General features: G+C 38.9%; 1 protein-coding gene across 1 annotated transcript in view; it reads right to left on the bottom strand.

Moving 5' to 3' along the window:
- LOC150078290 (myoferlin-like) overlaps positions 1 to 22,405 on the bottom strand; it is a 452,265-nt gene that overhangs the window by 388,446 nt on the left and 41,414 nt on the right. The window contains exons 8-10 of the mRNA XM_090384525.1: positions 10,169 to 10,287; positions 8,602 to 8,796; positions 8,296 to 8,346 (exon numbers count right to left, since the gene is read on the bottom strand). Coding sequence (XP_090240651.1) covers positions 8,296 to 8,346; positions 8,602 to 8,796; positions 10,169 to 10,287 — 365 coding nt within the window. The remainder of the gene's footprint in view (positions 1 to 8,295; positions 8,347 to 8,601; positions 8,797 to 10,168; positions 10,288 to 22,405) is intronic.

The following is a 22,405-nucleotide window of genomic DNA, read 5'->3' as shown; positions in this document are numbered from 1 at the left end:
ACGAGAAGCACGGCAATTTTCGAAAAAGTTTACCGGTGAAACTATGTTACGAACATTTTTTATGACTGTTCGTGATTCAATTAGTTATTCTAAAGAAAAAAGGTCAGGTTACCCCCTCCACGTCGGAAGGGTTTCAGTTTCTGTGGGATTCAACTTCTACTCCAGACCGATAACACCCACCGTCTGTTTACCGAGCGAGCAACAATACAAATACCGTTACAGCAAAGTACCTTTACCGGTAAATTTCATCGAACTTTTGCGTGCTTCTCGTGCAGACTTTCATTTCTTTACCTTAGCCGAATATTTTAATGAATGTACTTTGCACGTGCTCATGCCGTGCTAACTCTCTGCACGGCATGAGCGACCTGGCCGATGTTGCGAGGTGCATGCCCCATCCACATACCACAGAAATTAGCAAGACCCTAACACCTACTAGTTTCTATCCTGCTCACTCTTTCTTAATCCTTCCACTATTTTTTTATCATTTTAAACACTGAATCCATTCATCCTTTTCTTTAAGGACAGTTTTATACACAGTTTTTTACTCGATACATCACTCACTGTCAACCTTTCGTTTCTTGCCTATTTTCTTGTTCCAGACTATTAACTTTAATATTTTATGCTGCTATCTTTCCTTTATTTCTTGCACCTTTCTTGTTTTTAATGTCTTCATATAATTTAAAACAGATACAAGTTGTGCCCTCTATTTTGAAGGAATACCTTTGCTTGCTAAGAAATTCTAGAAGCTGAGTTTAATTCGGTTTCTGGAGATTGTGGTAATAACTTTCCCAATTCCAGTGACACTTTTCTGAGCCAGGACCCCAACTATGGTGTTTGTTTTTACGCTCCTAGCTCGCCCGAGTATTTACGTACCTTCTTCACTTTAAACTTTTATGGCCTCTTTTTTTTCGGCATACCAGCAATTATTACTCCAGGCGTCATTTCGGTATACTATTTATATCTTTTTTTCTTTTATATTTTCCTCATGCTCATAATTTTTCTTTCGACCTACCTTATTCACTAAGATATTTCTGTACCCTTACTATACTCCTGTACACTAATAGCTCTTAATTCCAAAGCCATCTAAATTAGATGATGAGTTTTACACCCACAGGATTCCTAAGTACTCTTCTTTAATTGGTAGTGAATTACCCTCCATGCTATTGCTCTTTATTTTCAAATTTGTACTATCTGCACTTTTCTACCAAATTAAGAATTTTTGACTGGTTTGCTTTAGTGGAGATTAAAGGGTTAACAATCAGAAGTAGGCCAATTTACTTCAAAATGACTTAGATTGATTCGCACAAATGGTCTGAAAAGTGGGAACTAAAGTTTAATGCTTCACTTTAAATTTAAGTTTTAGCATTAAAGCATCTAATTCTATTTTAATGCTACTAAATGTAAGGTTTTACATTTAGGGAACAGAAATCCAGAGGAGTAGAGTTAAGTGGTCCAGTTCGAAAAAGACCAAGGTTAAGTCGGGCATGAAATTTTTCATGCAGTTGAAATATATATGGCGTCCTGTCGATGATATATAGGACTTTCACAAATAGGGACAACGATGTCATCGTCGATAAAAATAATAATAATGCACTCTCCTACGTAAAATGTAGAGGTATGACGGAGTAAGTTAAATCTTTTGTATATAAAACACACACCTGTCGAAACTCACTGATCAATATCTAATCAGGAAATTACCTATATAATTATTTACCTGTGCATTTGTAGTGGCGTAATTGCCCCACCAACTTGTACCACATGACCCACACCCTCTTCTCCCATTGGCTACCCCACCACTCGGCATTCTCAAGGTGGAATTAATATCGCTATGTAATTATTTAGCTGCATTTACATAGGTCACTTAGGAAAAGGCCTTTTGCTTCCGGTTCCATAATGCATGAGGAATAGTGTTGCATCCGAAAGAGCAGGGCTAAAATATTTACCAACTATACAAATATATAAAATATTTACAAAATACTAAACTATTTACAAATATAGAAACCATATCGGGTTCCTTTATCAGCTGACATTACAATGGAAGATCAAAGATGCCAGGTGTGGTCAAGTATTAGACTGTGAAGCACGTGGTCCGTGAACGTTATAGAGGCAGTTGTCTTTCAACGGAAGACAACAAAGTAATTATTTACCTGCGCATTTGCAGTGACTTAATTACCCCGCCCTATTCTCCCATTGGCTCGGATACATATCACTAAGAAGACAATTTTTTTTAATGTATAGATAATATCATTTTATCGTAAGCAAAATGTCACTAATACAAAAATATCACGAATTCAAATAATACAGAACTTCTATAAGTTCAGATGACAACCAGCCTGATGTAGTGTGCTAATCGATATCCGTATAAAGTGCGGACTGCAAAGCTTGACAACTAGACATCTTAAAGAGAGACTTGATAGAGATGTATAAGGCCCTGAAGGGAATCAGTAAAATGGACAGGGGCGGTATTTTTTCATTGACAGAAGAAAATAGAACTTTGTTGTGTGGGGAGTAGAAGGCCGGATCTTATTAATCTTACTTTCGGGCAGTGTATTGGTAAATCATTGGAACGAATTTGCCTGCAACAGTTGTCGAGGTTAATAGTTTGGTAAAGTTCAAAGCGAAATTAGATAGACACTTTTCGGCGACGGGAAAGATTTTTTTTTTTTTTTTTACCCCTTGTTAGATGACGAAAAAGCCTGCTTCCTTGCATAATTTAGCTCTTATAAATCAAACTACGAGGGTGGTTCAATAAAGAATCGCCCTGACCTAGCTGCAGAGGTGCTAGCCTGTTGATTCTTGGCATAGGTTTTAATCCTTCTCTACATAGCCACTGTGCAGATTTACACATTTTTCCATCGATGGATGAGGCTACGGATACGGTTTTTGTAGAAGTGGTGAAGTTGGTCTTTGAACCATGACTCTGTTGCAGAAACGAGTGTCTCGTCGTTAGGTAAGTGGGTCCCCTGAAGAAATGGTTTGAGGGAAGGAAACAAGAAGTCCGATGGTGCAAGAACCGGTGAGTAGGCTGGATGAGGCAGTATTTCATATCCACAAGTGGCCGCTTGCGTTTTTGCAGTTTCAGAAGTGTGAACTGGAGCATTGTCTTGAAGCATTCTCACACCTTTGTACAGAATGCCACGCCTACATGTTTTGATTTTCTCCCGTGATTTTGTGAGTAAGTTGGCATAATAGGGCATAATAATACCTGTAATTGTTCTACCTTTCGGCAAGTAATCAGTTATTATTACGCCTTTCTCATCCCAAAAACACTGTCAGCAAGACCTTTCCTGCTGACTCTTGGATCCTTTCCTTCTTGGGGGAGGGGGGAACCATGATGTCGCCATTCCACGGACTGCTTTTTACGTTCAGGGTCGAAGTGGTGTATCCAACTTTCATCCTGAGTGATTAGACGAGAGAAAAAGTCTTACTCATTACACATCTACGGATGTTCGACCACAGGGCTAACAATTCTTGTGATTTCTGTTGTCGATCAGCCTATTGGAAAGCAGTCAATCGGGGAATCCATCTTGCACTCAATTTCCGTAAATGGAGTTGGTCATGATGGACTGTTTCAACGGGCCGCTTCCGTAGCCAGGTGGGCAGGTGGGCAGGAGCAGCAGCAGTGCGTAGCACACGCTTCTTGATTAGCCCGGGACTACCAAATACGGAGGATGCGGAAAGGTCAGGGAATGACCACCGCATATCCCCTGAGCAATATGGCCTTAGTTGCTAATGCTCCTAAAAACCAAATAAACAACAACAACTGTTTCAACAGAACGGGGAACATGCTATGTAAAAAGGATAGGTGGAACAGGACCAGGGTATGTCTGCCAGGGGCAAAGGTTGATGACGTTGTAGAGCGAATATCATCTTTCAAGGGCACAAAAGGTGATATAGTTGTACACGTTGGCACTAATGATATTAAGAGTAGGAGACCGGCAGAATTACTCAACAAGTACAGGTCACTGTTGAAAAAAAGCCGAGAATTAGGGTTGCATTTGAAAGTGTCTGCAATTCTGCCCAGACACGATAGGAGGGAGTATATGATGAGAGCCGTGTCGATCAATTCGGCCCTGGAAAGATTGTGCAAGGCTCAAGGGGTAGAATTTTTTTCTGCCTGGACTGTACTTGTTAACAGGAGAGACTGCTTCTACAGGGATGGGATACACTTAAATAGAAAGGGTGCAAGAATATTTGCTGATGCTATCGAGGCAGTGTTAGGTGGGTCGGAAAACTGCTAGCTTGGGGGGATACAAAGACTAATAGTTTAACAGTAACCGCAGGCAGAGGTGAAGGTGATTCTTGCACAACTTCTATTAGAATAAGAAGCGACCTGGAGCGAGGGGTGTTGGGGGTTTCAGGGACGGATGGCAGTCATCCTGGAATAGTTGGGTATATGGGATGTGTTAGGGTAACAAGGAATAGGCATAGGAGCATGTATGCTTGCATGTATACCAATGCTAGAAGTATAGTAAATAAATTTGATGAATTTGAAGTGTTGGTCAAGACATCAAAGGCGGATATTGTTGGGATAGCAGAGACGTGGTGTCACAAAGATATAAGGAATGCAGAACTGGAATTGGGGAGTACAATGTGTACAGAAAGGATAGACAGGACAGAAAGGGAGGAGGTGTTATGCTGTTAATTAAGAAAAACATAAAATCAAAAGAAGTGCATCCAGTTGATATAGATGGACAGTGCACTGTTGAGTCAGTTTGGTGTGACATAAGCACTGCGAAAGCAAAAATAAGAGTAGGAGTGTGTTATAGGCCTAATGACTCGAATGAGTACAATGAACAATTGTACAGAGAAATAGAGTGGGTCAGTAAATCAGAATGTCTTATAATGGGGGATTTTAACTTCCCAGATATTGACTGGAACTTGTGGGTTGGTCACTCACACACTAGTCAGACTTTTGTGGATTTATTGGATGATTGTTTTCTGCAGCAGCATGTTCGAGAGGCAACCAGAGAAAGTAATACTCTTGATCTGGTTATCAGCAGTGATCATTCGTGTATTAAGAATTTGCAGATAAAGGAACCACTAGGTGGCAGTGATCACAGTGTGCTGAAGTGGGATTTACTCAAAGAGGTAACTACCGTCAGGGGTAAAGGAAAGGGTTTTTGCTTCCGTAAAGGGGAGTACAGTGGTCTCAGACAGTTTTTAAATTCTGTACGGTGGGATCAACTGACGATGTTACAAACAGTAAATTCTAAGTGGGAAGCATTCAAGGAATTAATCGTGGAAGCTTTTTCCACGATTTTCATACCGAAGACTTTTCATACCGATGAAGAAATATTGTTCAAGGTTTAGGCCTAAATGGTTATCAAATGAACTAATGAGACTCGTGTCAGAGAATAAAAATGCATGGGATGCATATAAATTATCAGGCGACGCAGAAGCCTGTAGCAGATATAAGCTAGTCTGTAATCAGGTCACAAAGGAGGTTCGACAGGCAAAGGCGGATTACGAGAAAACTTTGGCAAAAGATGCTAAGAAAAACAGCAAGGATTTCTTTACTTATATAAACTCTAAAAGGAAGGGATGAATATGATTGGTCCACTTGACATCGATGGTTCGACTGTTGATGATCCTGCTCAGATAGCAAACAAACTGAATGAGTATTTTGCATCTACATTCACACGTGAGGAATTATTACAGTTTGAAAATGGAAGGTTATCAAATTGTAGCAGTGTGCTTAATGATTTTGTAATAACTGAGAGCAAAGTGGAGGAGAAATTGTTGAAGTTAAACATAAGAAAGGCACCTGGGGTGGATGGGATCTATCCAGTTATATTAAAGGAGGCGGCAAAGCAACTAAGCAAACCCTTAGCCATAATTATGAGAGCATCCTTGGACTCAGGGGAGGTTCCCACGGACTGGAGATGTGCAAATGTATCCCCAATTCACAAAGGAGGTTCGAAGGGTGACACGAGTAATTACAGACCAGTTAGTTTAACTTCTGTTCCGGGTAAAATAATGGAGTCACTGGTTAAAGATGCATTGCAGGATCATCTAGACAAGACTGCAGCAATAATTCAGACACAGCATGGGTTTGTTAAGGGAAAGTCTTGTCTGACAAATTTGATTGGTTATTATGATGTGGTCACAAAGGAACTGGATGCAAAAAATAATTTTGATATCATATACTTGGATTTCAGGAAAGCTTTTGACACTGTTGCGCATGGAAGACTACTGTACAAATTGGAGCAGAATGGTATTAAGGGTAAGTTGCTACAATGGATAAAAGGATGGTTAAGTGGGAGAAGACAGAGGGTGGTAATCAATGGGTGCTGCTCTTCGTGGACTAATGTTATTAGTGGAGTCCCACAGGGTTCGGTGTTGGGTCCACTGTTGTTTTGTATATTTATCAATGATATTGATGAAGGTATATCAGGCTTAATGTCGAAGTTTGCAGATGACACGAAGGTTGGCAGGGTTGTTAATGACAGTAATGGCAGTGTGCTACTGCAACAGGATCTAGATAATTTGGGCAGATGGGCTAAGAAGTGGCAACTGAAGTTTAACCTTGACAAATGCAAAGTACTGCATATGGGTAGAAGTAACCCCAAAGAAACGTACCAACTGTGTGGTACTACACTTAAGGTGGTAGAAAATGAAAAAGACCTGGGAGTAATTGTGCAGTCAGATATGAAGTTTTCTGAGCAATGTAGACAGGCTGCTAGGGCAGGTCATGGGGTTTTGTCAATGATATATAGGAATTTTGCTAGCAGGGAAAAGGAGGTGATTGTCCCTCTGTATAAAGCAATGGTCAGGCCACGCCTTGAGTACTGCGTACAGGTCTGGAGGCCTCATTTTAGGAAGGATGTAGATTTGCTTGAGCGTGTACAGAGAAGAGCAACACGATTGGTGAGGGGAATGAAGGGATCCTCTTACCAAGAGAGGCTTAAGTTCTGCAAATTGCAGTGGCTGGAGACTAGGCACCTGCGTGGTGATCTGATTGAGGTCTATAAGGCCTTGAATGGGTTGAGCACGCTGAATTCTGATGGGATCCTTCCACTTGTTCAGATTACGAACCTACGGGGACATAAGTTCAAATTAAGAAAGGATAGATGTAGAATAGATGTGCGGAAATTTGCCTTTAGCCAGCGGGTGGTTAATTGCTGGAACAAACTTCCATCTGTCGTTGTGGAAGTTGATAGGTTAAATAAATTTAAGGAGGAACTGGACAGGCATTTGGAGGGTATGGTGTGATTTTTTTTTTTTTTTTTTTTTTTGGCTGATGCTGCATAAGCTCCTACACTTGCTTTCTTGCATCAAGTGCCACTACTACTACCCACACTAATCTTCAACTCCTGGGAAAAATCACGCACAGATATCCGGCGATCTTCCGTGATTAACGCCTCCACTTTTCTGATCGTGCTGTCATCGATGGCTGAATGTGGACGACCTGAAATGGGCTCAGATTCTACGGATGTTCGACCACAACTAAACTGTCTATGCCAGTGCTTCACAATGCCGTAGGATGGGGCTTCATTCTTATATACAGCAGTCATCTCCTCGTGGATTTCTTTAGATTTCCCTCCTTCAAAAACAGATACCGGATTACAGCTCTGGCTTCAACTTAGTCCATGATGCTACTTCGTCACACGTTCAACTCTGTAAGAGAAAAACAAATTAAGACACAGGGCTGAAATTTTACACCTTTAGTACAGAGATATGTATGATGCTACACACAAAATATCATCACTCTGCGATATGTGGAAGTAGGTGAGGGCGATTCTTTATTGAACCACCCTCGTACACAGAAACATCCTAAACAAAACACAGCTGCGCATGTACAAACTATCAACACTTAGTTAATTTTATGCGCCACTTAGCGCTGAGATTATGAACTAAGTGCCATTCCTTTACATATTGCCCTGAAATGAAGTGACGCTAGATTTATCTTTAAATAAGCGGACAAAATAATAATTAATTATTTTACATGGGATTAATGTTCGATCCAGCCAAGTGCCTTCCTTCAACTGCTTTCACACGCACTTTTGAAAAAGAAAAGGCATAGTATAAATGCAGCCCTGTTATATTTCGAGAGAATTCTAAACTATCATACCAGAAAAGTTACCTAGTGATGTAATTACTTCAATGTAGAACTGCTGTTCGTTTTTGTTTATTAACTCTGCGTATTGTCAGTTAATGTTTTATGATTGCCATTGAATTGCAATAGAGGATAAAATTTTACGAAGGATGAATGTACAAAAGAGTACGAGTGAAAATAACAACATACCGACAAATACAGTAAAGGTTAAAATTAAGGCTTAAAGAGAAATTTACCTTGAAAGATCCAATTAATGTGTTGGAACGAAGTGCTCGAGCATTATAAACCTGAAAAACAAAATGTTAATTAGAAATCAAATATTTTTCTATAGGAAACTACTCCCATGAAGCATAGAAAAGAATAAAATTGAATCCTAATTTTGAAATTTATAAAATAATTGATTTGAACTCAAATAATATACCCTAAATATTGATTAAGAATATTTAACTTAATTGCAACAGCAACACTGTTCAGCTGACATTTAATATTAATGGTATAAAATATGAAGGAAACAAAGTTTAATCTGGTAAACATATGGGTACCTTTAATTTCACAGTTTCATTGAACAGGTCGATTGGAGTGCATTCTTCGTGGAAGAAAAATATCTCGTTCCACCAAGGATTAGTGGTAGACTTGGATACGTGTGTCTGCTTAGAACCCTTGAACACAGTCAGTTGACAAATGGGATTAATGTTCGATCCAGCCAAGTGCCTTCCTTCAACTGCTTTCACACGCACCTTTGAAAAAGAAAAGGTATAGTATAAATGCAGCCCTGTTATATTTCGAGAGAATTATAATCTATCATACCAGAAAAGTTACCTAGTGATGTAATTACTTCAATGTAGAACTGCTGTTCGTTTTTGTTTATTAACCCTGCGTATTGTCAGTCAAGCAGCATTGTTTTATGATTGCCATTGATTGACTCAGATCATGACAAGAAAATCAAGTGGACTCCATAACATGATAAGAGCGACTACGTCTATAATGTAATCTCAAAAGTTAAAGTTAGGTAGAAAATATTGCGATTTGCAACAAATATTTGGACAAAGGTCTGTTGTTAAGCCTGTATCCTTGGCGCACTTGACGATACTCAGCTGAAATGATACTTGGAAACTTGCAGCTGAGTATTGTAAGCCATTTTTAAGACTCCTTTTTCAGAGGATTATGACCAGATAGAAACCCGATTTTATCACTAAGTTACGCATCTGATATTAAAAAGCAGAATCGATATTAAGAAGGCATTCAGTTCCACCCCATACGAAGAAGCTTAAAATATTCTAGAATGGTCGTGAGGATCTTCTGTTCAGTCTTATGGGGCAAGTTCACGTGGATTTTATCCCACCAGAACACACTGTTACTGCTGCCAAATATCGTTGATAAGATTAAAGGCATCAATTCGCTACAAACAAATAGATCTGCTTTCGGTATTTGTCATAATGGTAATATTCATTTAAAGCAGATGTTTTCAGAGAGGATGTCATGCTACTCCATGACAATGCGGCCTCAAGTACAAAAACCAAGTATTCCCTGAAATTTCCTGTAATCTGCATCTTGAAAACTCCTCTGATCCCATAATTGAGAGGTTCTTGACCACCCGCCGTACACCGAACCATGCCCCATCGACTTAACCTGCCGACCATCATCTGTCCGCAGGTTAAGGAAACATCTTCGAGGCCAGCTGTTTTAATGAAATGAAAACGTTCAACTGAAAGTGAAAAGGACGAACAGGACTGGGAAGGAAATGTTGCAGTATGACAGAAAATTATAATTGGTCTAAGTGATCAAAATTCTGAATAAAATCTGACCCCCCCCTCCCTAGCACTGCTAGTATCAGCTAATGGAAGAAACAAATTTAGTATATTTCACAGTTGGAACAGTGAAAATGAATGAAAAATGTTTAGTAGAAAAACTTTAAGTAACCAACATGTACTTGCAAAACAAGGATTCGATTTTCAACCATCTGATTGGTTACTCCTGTTCTAACAAATCATTTCAAGACAGACTACTGTAGAGAAAGTCTAAATTTCTTTTTAAATCATATACGTATTCTAACAAGTAATATATTCATATGAATTTTGTTTTAACACAATAGGAAAGCAAATTATTCACCTGATATTTTCTCTTTTTGTTATTCAGTGCATTTTCTGTAGTATGCTTTCGAACTAGATTCAGATTTTCATCTTCATGATAATGCATCTCAAAATTTCCTTTCTGTCTCTCTTCTTGCTCTGTAAGAATAATGCGATCCATTTCAGTTAATTAAATTTCTTTATTGTTGCTAAGTACGGTACAAGTACTAGAAACAATTAATACTCATCACGGCGACACGGCCAGGTGTTTTACATCAAGGCAGAAAATGACACATGTGATTAAAAATTGGAAAAGGAAAAGTTACATAGAAAATTAAGTAACACAAAAATTAAAAAGCATATAAAAATGAAATTACAATAAATAGGAAATATAAAGAGAAAATGTGTATAACAAGTATATTTTATATACATATAAACTGTGTTATACATAATTTGAATGTGCATGACCTGAAGGACTAATACTGTATATACTTAAAGGAATGGCATAGACCACGGGCTGTGGAAAAGTATTTTATTTATTTATCGTGCAACCCCGATAAAACAATGCAACTCCGTTATGCAATATGTGATGATACCGTGCTGATAAAGCCAATCAATGAAGTGATGTCGATATATCATAGTGTAGTGTTTGAGTTATGTTGTTGAGTAACCGCCCATTTAGCCTTTGGCAGTGGAACTAGCAACACCTGGTTACTATCCCTGGTGCCTGGGCCAGGGACCTACTGAGCTAGCGTTCATTTCCAGTGTACTCATTGTTATTTACTCCGTCAAAAATAGACAACCACTACAGTGCTACACGGTTGCCTGCTCCGAATCAATATGGCTTCAAGCCAGGAAGTGGACGTGTGTGTGTGTGTGTGTGTGTGTGGACATGCGTATATTTAAAGGGCGGCTCCTAGAACGTTTGTTGAACTCCGCCTCGTATCTCTGTGAAGAACAGTATCACTACAAATGAGCCAGATATGTGTGTGACGTCGGTTTGTGTATATTATGTGTGTGTGTGTTCTGTTCTGGCCGTTTGGCTACCCATGTAAAGCACGTACTGTCTCAAGAGAGACAGACTCACCTGATGTTGCCAGAAGGTAGGCCAGGTTCCTCTGGGGGCCCATTCCAGAGAGAGGGGAAAAAAAAAACGATCACCCATGGTGCTGGATATGGAATCGAAATTAATAAAAATGAAGCAGAAGAAAATAAAATAATAATAAAGATAATAATAATAATGAAAAATAAAAATAAATAAATTAATTAAAGAAATAATAAAAAATAAAATACAAATAAATAAATTAAAGAAATAATAAAAAAATAAAATACAAATAAATAAATTAAAGAAATAATAAAAAATAAAATAAAAAAATTAAATCGCAAGTATATTTTCTCAGCAGAGTACCTTGTTCCTGCAGACTCTAGGATATAGATTCTTGAAGTCCTTGATGTAATGAGGATTTCCTTACTCACCGTTATTTGATTTGGTATGGTTTGTTGTAACCATCTTGATTGATGACGCTGTGGACCTTGAAATGGGATGACAGTTATTTATAACCTGGATTTGGACACCCTAACCTGGACTTTAAACTGTCTTTTCTCTCTCTCTCGTTTTTTTCTTTTGTTTGTGTGCTGCTTTAATGTGTCGTTTTAGAGGGTCTTCCCACCCTACAATGGGACAAAAAAAAAAAAACGGACGGGAGGGAGTATGTACATTGTAATTACTTAATGATCTGCAGATTGAACAGCGGTGTTGCAAAATTTTGGCAGTAACCTCTTAACAGAATAAAAAACTAGGCTTGAGAGAAAACAGCATTTGTTCAGATTTATTTGAATTAACTTTTAGATTAAACTGTTTAAGATAGTTTGCAAAGTGTGCTAGATTAAGATTGATTTTGTTGGTAATTGTACTGTGATCATCACTTGGCGAAATGTAGGTCAGCTGTTTCAGATCATCTGCGTAGTATAATATGTTTTCCACTTTGTCAGAGGGATGATTAAAGTTGTGAAGAGGAGTCCGGACAACTTCTTCCTGCAATATTCCACAGTAATGGACTTTATGATTGGTTTTTAACTTTCATTTGCAGTGACCAATTTTGGAAGAGATATATGAAAAACTCGGCGCATCACCCTCAGTGTTGCAGAAACTGGTAGGCACGTTTACATTATCAAAAGTTTTCATCACCTATGTTGCCTCCAGGCATTGTAGGTGATGGCCAACTCAGATTTCTCTTCAAAAACTTCAAGAATAGAGTGGGTTGTCATTAGAAGACAACTCACGCTGTCATCCTTACTAGATACTGTGCGTGGAATAGGGTAGTGTATTTGTGGAAATTGATGGAACATAACGTAATGGGACAGACTGGGATGGAGGGCTTTCTCAAGGAGCTTGAGAAGGGAGAATTCATGGGAGATAGTCTATAGTGATTCACAGTTTTTGGATGTGCAACCTTCGGGATGGGTTTATTATGGAATGGCTCCATTGCAGCAGAAAATATTTCCCTGCACTGATCTAGTTGAATATCACCGCTAGTTGATCAATCATAATAGTTTAAAATGAATTGTGGTACTCCATCAGCTCCAGCTGTCCCTGTAATTGTAATTCTGGTAATTGAATCTATGATTGCATCGGTAGCTGTGTTAGCATAGGCATGATGCAAGAAAGCAAGCTTATGCAGCATCAGCCAAAAAAAAAAAAAAAAAACCTCCCATTTCACCCCTCTGTTCGTTCGAAATACCTGTCCAGCTGAGCCTTAAATTTATTTAATCTATCAACTTCAACAACAAGGGATGGAAGTCTGTTCTACCAACCAACTACCCACTGGCTAAAGGCAAATTTCCGCACATCTGTCCTACATCTGTTTTTCCTCAATTTGAATTTATACCCACTCAGGTGATTATTCTGAGCAAGAGGAAGAATCCCATCGGCTTGAGCATACTCAAACCATTCAAGGCTTTATACACCTCTATCAGATCACCTCGCCGGTGCTTAGTATCCAGACACTGTAATTTGCAAAACTTAAGCCTTTCTTCGTAAGAGCAACCCTTTGTTACATTCAGTAATCTTGTTGCCCTTCTCTGTACTCGTTCCAGCAGCTCTACATCCTTCTTGAAAGGAGGCCTCCAGACCTGTATACAGTACTCAAGGTGTGGCCTGACCATTGCCTTATACAAGGGAATAATCACCTCCTTATCCCTGCTAGAAAAATTCCTGTATATCATTGACAAGACACCATGAGCTACTCTTGCAGCCCGTCTGCACTGCTCAGAAAACTTCATATCTGGCTGCACACAATTACCCCCAGGTCCCGTTCATTCTCTACCACTGTCAGTGTAGTACCACAGAGTTAATACGTTGCTCTGGGGTTACTGTTTCCCAAATGTAGTACTTTACATTTGTCAATGTTAAACTTCATTTGCCACCTCTCAGCCCATCTGCTTAACCTTTCCAGATCCTGTTGCAGCAGCATAGCGTCAGTAGTGTCCTTAACAACCCTGCTAACCTTTGTATCGTCTGCAAACCTGGACATTAAGCTTGATATATACCATCATCAATATCATTTATAAATACAGAAAACAACAATGGATCGAACACTGTACCCTGAGGGACTCCACTAATAACATTAGTCTACGATGAGCAGTGTCCATTGATTACTGCTCTGTCTTCTTCCCCCCCCTCAACCATCCCTTTATCCATAGCAGCAATTTGCCTCCAATGCCACACTACTTCAATTTGTGCAGCAGTCTTCCATGTGCATCAAAAGCCTTTCTAAGATCCAAATATATAATATCAAAGTTATTCCCTGCATCCAGTTCTTTTGTGACTGCATCATAGTATCCAATCAAATTGGTCAGGCAAGATTTCCCCTTAACAAAACCATGCTGTGGCCGAGCTATAACTGAAGTCTTGTCTAAATGATCCTGCAGTGCTTCTTTAACCAGTGCTTCCATTAATTTTCCTGGAACAGAAGTTAAATTCGCAGGTCTATAATTACTTTTGTCAGCCTTTGATCCTCCTTTGTGAATTGGGGTTACATTTGCGCACATCTCCAGTCTATGGGTACCTCCCCTGAGTTCAGAGAGGCTCTCATAATTATGGCTAAGGGCTTGCTTACTTCCTTTGCTGCCTCCTTTAATATAACTGGATAGATCCCATCCACCCCGGGTGCCTTTTTTATGTTTATTCTCAACAATTTCTCCTCCACTTTCCTCTCAGTCATTACAAAATCATCTAGTTCACTGCCAGAATTTACTTCACCTCTGGCATTCCCCTTCCTGAATAACTCCTCATGTGTGAATGTAGATGCATATGTGTTACATCTAAGGTAACTGTCATTATCTACATTAATGTCGGAACCAAACTGAAATCTTGTAATGAGTTCCATCCATGCCGCAGGGTCGAGTTGGGAAAATCCAGACTCATATGTATACAGGCAAGTTCGTATACATACGAGTCTAGATTTTATGAGTCTCTCCTCTATTGTTTCCTCAAGGTGTGCTTTCATTGCCGTAGATTGTTGAAATTTTCGCGAACTCTGGAGTAATTTGATCCGATCTTGAGTAGACTCAAATTTATTCCATTGCTTGCGCAGTTCTTGTTTCGTTTTAAAAATTTTGAAAGAGTAATGGAGACTACCATGCTGTTCATCGATCAGACAGAACCACTTTTTTTGCAAAGCTGCATATGTAAATATCTAATCAGTGGTTCTCAACCGGCGTGCCGTAACCCAGTTCAAGTATGCCTGGAGATTAGGAAGAATTCCATCGAGTTCGATTGTAATCACTATTTCGGTGTGCCGTTAATATTCGTCTTTTAACTTAAAAAGTGACTTGAGTGACAAATAAATAACAGATTTCGTTTGGATCCGCGATTACACATAGTGGTCTGGGATAGTAAGATGAAGAACCATTTCGGTTGGTTCGTGATCGGATTGAAAAGTGATGTCTGGAATAGTATCGATTACATGAGGCCTCATTATTTCCTCTGGTAGTGCTGGTCATTAATAATATTAAACGATGCAAAGCTATCAGTAATTCTCGTTTGCAGGTTGGCTAGGTTAGGAGCATATTAAATCCCCGCACACTAAATGTTCAGAGTGATGGAGCCCGTTAATCATCCAGTTTATTATTTCGTATGTTACTTCTGTATTCAGAGCAGGAGGAATATCAATTGTCATGATGTCAATTAGGCGATTGTTTTGCTTGGAGATCACAATATGTGCTTCTTATATTAACGAAATTATTGAATGGCGTGTTTTACAAGCGAAAACAGTGATTGACTGAAAAACATTGCAGCTCTGCCATCTGCAGTTCTCTATTAACTTGAAAAGTGCTTCATAGCCGGTTGTTATTGCACAGTCCAGTGACCATTCGCTCTTTTTCAAGGCAATATTCCATAATTCGTCTGTATTTTCCCTCCCAGCTAGTTAGTGGCGGATTTAGCACTTGAGAGGCCCCAGGCGCAATTCAATTTTGAGGCCTCCTCTAAATATTTTTAGAGGAGGGGGGGGGGAAATAATGATAAGTTTAATTTTTCAATTTATGTTTTTGTCATTGACACAAAGGTAGCATTGGCTATCCTGAAAATGTCCCGATTGTTATGCACTTAAATAAATATAAAAATTAAACTAAATAGGAACTTTTCTCGCTTTAGCAAATTTATCAATTAGAGATTCGTAATCTAATAACCGAACAACATTATTTTCTATAAACATCATTGACAATTGACTTAAATGCAACTGAGATAAGGAATTTCGTAAGTAATTTTTAACTCTTAATAACTGAAAATGAACATTCACCACTCGCGTTGCAAATAGAAATTGTGAAAAATATTTTTAGAATCGTTTCTACATTCGGAAATGTAGATTGCAAACCTCCAATTAATAATTTGTACATGTCAACAGGATTGGCGACATTTTCTCCTTTTATGAATGCAATAAAATGGACAGTTTCATCTTTAAAATACCTAATGTCAATATCATTTTGATATTTTGTAGATATGCTTTCTACACATTCATTAAATTGGACATCAGGCATTTTAAAATTGAAAAATAATTCAAAATCCTTTAGTACATCACAAATAACGTTATGTACGTTTATCACAAAATTTGTTTTGCAGTAAAATGTTTCATTTAGAGTTGTTTCTTCAAACTGCAATTTTCTTCTTTTAATTATGGTCTCCTTGTAGTTTCGGTTTTCCGTTAGTAAATTGGCATCGTTCTCAATATCAAACTTGTTCCTGACATTCATGATAAAATCGGAAAGTGATTTCAGAAGATTTGTTCCTAACAATAAATTGTACTGCATGTCAGTTAATGATTTGCTAGTACTATTTATTCGTTGTAATAACTTATCCCATAGCATGACCACCGCATATCCCGGAGCAATATGGCCTTAGTTGCTAATGCTCCTAAAAACCAAATAACAACAACAACAACAACTTATCCCATAAAACTGTTAATAAAGCTATTTCATATTCATTAAAATATTCTGCTAATTTCTTCGCCTCCGATTTGCTCATTGGTTTTTCATTGTCGAACGTACTAATTTGAATTAGGGCTTCTTTAATATTCTGATAATTAGATTTTAATGCTGAAACTGCGTCTGCTCTTGATGGCCATCTAGTGTCAATTATATGTGTCATACTATTTATAAGTATATTCCATCGCTGAGTAATATAGATATAAATTTTGAACAAAATCAAAATAACGTAACGTAATAAAGCATTGTGCAGCACAACTTCCTATTAAATTTAAGGTATGGCTAGCGCATGGTACATAGGTTGCTGTGTTAATATGATGTTTTATTCTTGCTTGCAATCCGCTGTATTTGCCAGCCATATTTGCCGTATTATCGTACGTTTGTCCCCTACAGTTTTTTTTTTTATATCTACCGATAAATCTCTTAAAAATTCAAGAAAAATTCGTTCTAAATATTCTGAATCGTGATTTTCGATTTTAAGAAAACAAAAAAAAAAATCCTTCTTTTGTATTTCCATTTTTGTCAACAAACCTCAAGATACAAGTTAATTGGTGTATATGAGCTATATCGGGAGTAGAGCCTACAATAATGGAGTAATAAACTGCTTCTTGAACTTCAGAAATTAAATATTTCTTGATTTCGCTACCCATTAAACCTATAAATTCGTCACATACCGTGTGCGATAAATAATTCACCTTTCCACTACCCGGATTGCTAAATTTTTGCAAATGAATTTGCAAAAAGCTATCGAATTCCGCTAGATACTCGATACAATTTAAAAAAATTTCCCTTTCGATTTGAATCTGTGTCTTCTCTGTGGCCAATAATTTCACAGTGGCAATGATTCGTTGTAAAACGGCTCGCCAATACTTCTGTTCTGAATCAATTTGCTGTTCCAAGTGCGTATCGATACGTTCAGCAATTGATAATCGTTTTTTGTAGAGTCAACATTGATTTGATATGGCCTCGGGAAGATTCGTGTTCTTTTAGGCCTCTGGCTATATTTTTCCAATCATTGAATTCCAATGTTCACTCGTGGAGATTTTTTCCACTAGGAAAAAACTGAAGGTGTTTAATTTAAGCATTAATGACAATATGTATTCTACTTCAGATTCACTTAGTTCGCATAGATATTTCATATAATATGTAGGGATATTCGCATAAGAGTTTACTAACTTCTCATATTAAATTCTAGTTTTATTCAGTAACGGTAATAAAGATGAGTGTAAAAATTTTAAATGAAACAATCTTTTTTTTTTTTTTTTAAGACGTGAGATTTGAAACCCCCTCGATTCAAGAGTCCCCGGGCGCGCGCCTCGTGCGCCTGTGCGGAAATCCGCCACTGCAGCTAGTGCCGTATCCCGAAAAATGGTTACGGGATCTGGCACAACAAAATGTTGAACTGGGTTCTCTTTCAACTTTTCTGAGAGTCTCTCTAAAAATACATGCAAAAAAATAATTTATGAATTATTACGCATGTTAATGCGTACTACACGAAGGCAACGCGTTCATGCGACAAATTACAGTAATTATTTAATTTATCAAACTAATGTGAAACTAACGAAATAATTACAGCGACAGGTGGGCATACTGATCTACTTAACGAACTGATAAACAACCGCACGCTCCTCTGCCAGACCGACCATGTACGGCTTGGCAGAGGTGGCGTGTGGTGGTACAGAGTAGCACTATGCTGACTCCAAAACAATTGTGAATGCTATATGCTAGTGTACACGATCAGTTCGGGTTCGCGTGCTACGCAATTTGAAATTTACAAAGTATTGTAGGGTTTTTTTTTTGGTTTTTTTTTATGAAAAGGTGTAGGTGTAGAAAAGGTATGTAGGCGCCTCCGTATCCAGGTGGGCAGGAGCAGCAGTGCATAGCACACGTTTCTTGATTAGACTGGGGTTCGAGCCCGTGACTACCAAATACGAAGGATGCGGAAAGGTCAGGAAATGACCACCGCATATTCCCGGAGCAATAATAATAAATAAATAAATTTTCTGTTTATACTCCGGGACGACCAAACGGTCAGAGGAGTTCACAAGATAGACAGAATACAAGAAACAGCACCGTATTCAGTAGTCACGGGCTTGAACCCCGGTCACTCAAGGCACGTGTATTTATGCACCCGCGCGCCTGACCACTAGGCTACGGCGGCCTTAGTTGCTAATGCCTTAGTTGCCAATATGGCCTTAGTTGCTAATGCTCCTAAAAAAACCAAACAACAACACGTATGTAGTGGTAGTTCTTGGTTATTTTTATTAAATGGACCTCACTGGGGGAATCATCCTTGAGTGCCAGGAATGTCCATCATTCGTCTGTGTTTTCCCTCCCAGCTAGTGCCGAATCCCGAAATATGGTTTTGGCACAACAAAATGTTGAACGGGGTCCCCTTTGAACATTTTTCCGAGTCCTTCAAAAAAAAAAAATAAAACGTTCAAACACTCTTGTCCGACACCGCTGACGTATGTTGTCTTTCAGTTGTAGATGCCACGTAGCAACCGAGACTGTTATAGTCTCTTGCTCACCAGTAAGTAACCCAGTGGCTGTAATTGCTGTCTTTCTACATCCGGTGGAAAACGCCTGAGTTCGAATCCAGTCAATGAGGCGAAGAACTTTTATCGGATGTTTTTTGTTTTGTCAGTCCCGTTCGAGGGCAGTATGTGTTATTTTATTTATTATTTTCTTTTATGTCCCCGGTTTCTTCATCAAAAATCAGGCAAATCGACCAGAAAACAGTTTAAGCCAACGCGCTACTAGTGTATGAGATTCTGTTCCGATAAATCTCAATTAAATTTGTTTTTTGTTGGTTCCCCCTTCATGAAATTAAAACTCTTGCTCTTACCTAAAACAAGAGATCGCACTCGTTATCCATCTGAGCACTCCATCATCACTCTTCCCCTCGCTAACAGTTCCACTACTCTCAACCCTATGATACTATCAGGATCACGGAAATTATAAGTTCTAACATTTTCTTGTCCCTAATATTCCCTAACCTGCTGATGCTATCCGTGTTGAGTTTCCCTTCCAGCTGCTGTCAATAAGGGGCAGATTGAGATCTCTCAATAACGGCAATCGCCATTATTATATTATAATTCAAAAACATGTAGCTTTATACATAAAAGCTCTGGCTTTTACAGTAATCGATTTAGATAAACAACAGTTGTTATCATATTTTTAAAATGAATTTATAAATTCAGTTATGCTAAGGCTTTTCTTTAACTCAATTTGGAGCCTTTGGACGCATACCCTAGTTGCGCTACTGTGTATATGTATTAGTGCTGGCAATAGAATGCAAGGGAAGGCAAAGCTTATACAGCACGAACCAAAAAAAATTAAATTAATTAATAATAAATAGTTATGCATCTCATCTGCCCACTGTGCATATATATATGGACAAATAGGAATTAAATCCACCAGCAGAGGGAAGCATGTACAGGGTTGTCAAAATTAAAGTATCTCTATGTAGGGGCTCTGGAGCGAGTTCTAAGACTCGTACTGAAGAGAAATTTGAACAACAGGTACAATAAAGAATGCGCTCGCCATTTATTCGGAAAAAGAAATTAGTTACAAAATTTGTCACTGTATGGCGCGTAACGAACTTAGTTACGATTATGCAAATAACTGACGTTATTTGCGTAATCGTAAGTTATTGCCACAGCCCCACTACTCAGCTCTACTGTACTGTGTAAAAGCAAAGCAGTCTCTTCAAAATCATACAGTAGATGTTTGCCTGCATTACAGCAGCAATGCCAACAACGTTGCAGGAAAAGGCGCAATTAGTGAAGCTGTACTATCAGAACAGCAACAATGCAGCTGCGGCTATCGGAGAATTCCAACTTCAGAAGCGCATAAGGCCCTCGTGGACCTATGACTGTTTGTGCTGTGCGCAAAATGATTGCGAAATTTGAAGCGACAGGACATCTTGGTGTTCAACCAGATAGAGGTCGAAAACGAGTGGCCTCCTCTCGTGTTGAAGATGTGGCTATGGCTGTCGTGGATTTATCAAGTCAATCTCCATGTGGTAGCGCAAGTGTGCCAGCTGTTTCTCGTGGTGGACATGCCGTATTCCACTGTAAGGCTAGTAATGCGTCAGGTTTTGCGGTACTATCCTTACCAGATGCACATGCTACAGCAGCTAAAGCATGATGATGCAGATATTCCTTTCACATACGCACTTCAGTTTCTGGCACGAATGACAGTGGATAACACTTGGCAATGCAACATCTTTTGGAGTGATGAAGCCCACTTCTGCTTAAATGGAAAAGTGAATACGCACAACTGTCGCATTTGGGCAACAGAAAACCCTCGAGTTATCCAAGAGGTCCCGTTGCATTCTCCGAAAGTGACAGTGTGGTGCGGATTTACGGCCACATTCATAATTGGGCCATATTTTTTGAACAGGTAACACCGACTGGACCCCGCACCTGTTCCGTCACTGGACAGCGATATTATGAAATGTTGGCAAATTTCGCAATACCAGAGCTGCAACAACGTGGGTGCCTTCAAGTTACCATATTCATGCAAGATGGTGCGTCACCCCACATCCGCCGTTGTGTCCAAAGATTGCTAAGGCAACACTTTACAGACGAACGGGTCATCAGCCGTTGTTTCCAAACATCTTGGCCACCCCGATCACCGGACCTCAACTCCATGCGACTTCTGGTTGTGGGGTTTTTTTGAAGAACCAGGTGTATCGGAAAGGATGTCAAACTGACAGATCTGAAGGACAGCATTAGACGACATGTGCTGGCTATTCCAGTTGATATGTTACGTTCTGCTGTAGAAAATGCTGTTCTTCGAATGGAAACTATTGTTGACCAAAATGGAGGCCACATTGAACAAATGTAGCGCAGTTCAAGTGATTTGTATTTCCACAGCGCCATATAGTGACAAATTTTGTAACTAATTCTTTTTTTCCAATAAATGGTGAGCGCATTCTTTATTGTACCTGTTTTCCAAATTTCTTTTTTACGAACCTTAGAACTCGCTCCAGAGCCCTCTACATAGGGATACTTTAATTTTAACAACTCTGTACTTGACAGAGGCCGGACGAAACTATACGGTTGGAATGCCACTGGCTGGATAGAACCGCAAAATATTTTATACAAATTTCCTTTTCGGTAGTATCTCCAGTTGAACGTTAGGGGAATTAAAAAAAGAAAGGGGGGGGGGGGGGAATTGGGGCAGATTTGGTAAATGGTACCGATTTCAAAAATGAAGGAAATATTTTAAACTCTTAATATTTTGTTTTGTTTTTCTTCACGTCATTAGAGGCGGTTCAAAATTTTTAAACTAGTCATCTGTTAGCACTCATGGTTGAGTGTAAAAAATAGGTTAAAAAAGGTTAACAGTCAGTCACTCTGATTATTTCTAATGAAACGCCATCATTTTTCTAACATCGGGAAATTCCCCTTTAGTCAAAAACAAGTGGGTGTATGTTACTCTTTTCTCACGCCTTTAATTTCAAGAATCAAGTCCTTTCACTCCCACGTACCATTTTGAGATTTCTAGGTCATCCATTAAGCACTTATGAATCAGTTCGAATACTGTACTGCTATAAGTGACGTCACGATGAGAATGTCTAGCTCTTGCTGTTTCGGTACGGTTGGAATATGCATGTAACCTTGAAGGGTGGATAGACACGTCCGGTTAGGACATATGTACTGTATAAACAAGAATGGTTGAATGTGCATAGACAACAGAAAAATTAAATGTCGAATCGCGTAATACGCTAACGATGCTAACAGGAGAGACAGAAGAGCAGGCAGGCAGACAGAATGATGTTTCT

Source organism: Mastigoproctus giganteus, chromosome 11 (genome assembly GCF_048544385.1).
Source record: "Mastigoproctus giganteus isolate SK-2022 chromosome 11, ASM4854438v1, whole genome shotgun sequence".
NCBI classification, from domain to species: domain Eukaryota; kingdom Metazoa; phylum Arthropoda; class Arachnida; order Uropygi; family Thelyphonidae; genus Mastigoproctus; species Mastigoproctus giganteus.
This window is presented reverse-complemented; position numbering and strand designations above follow the sequence as displayed.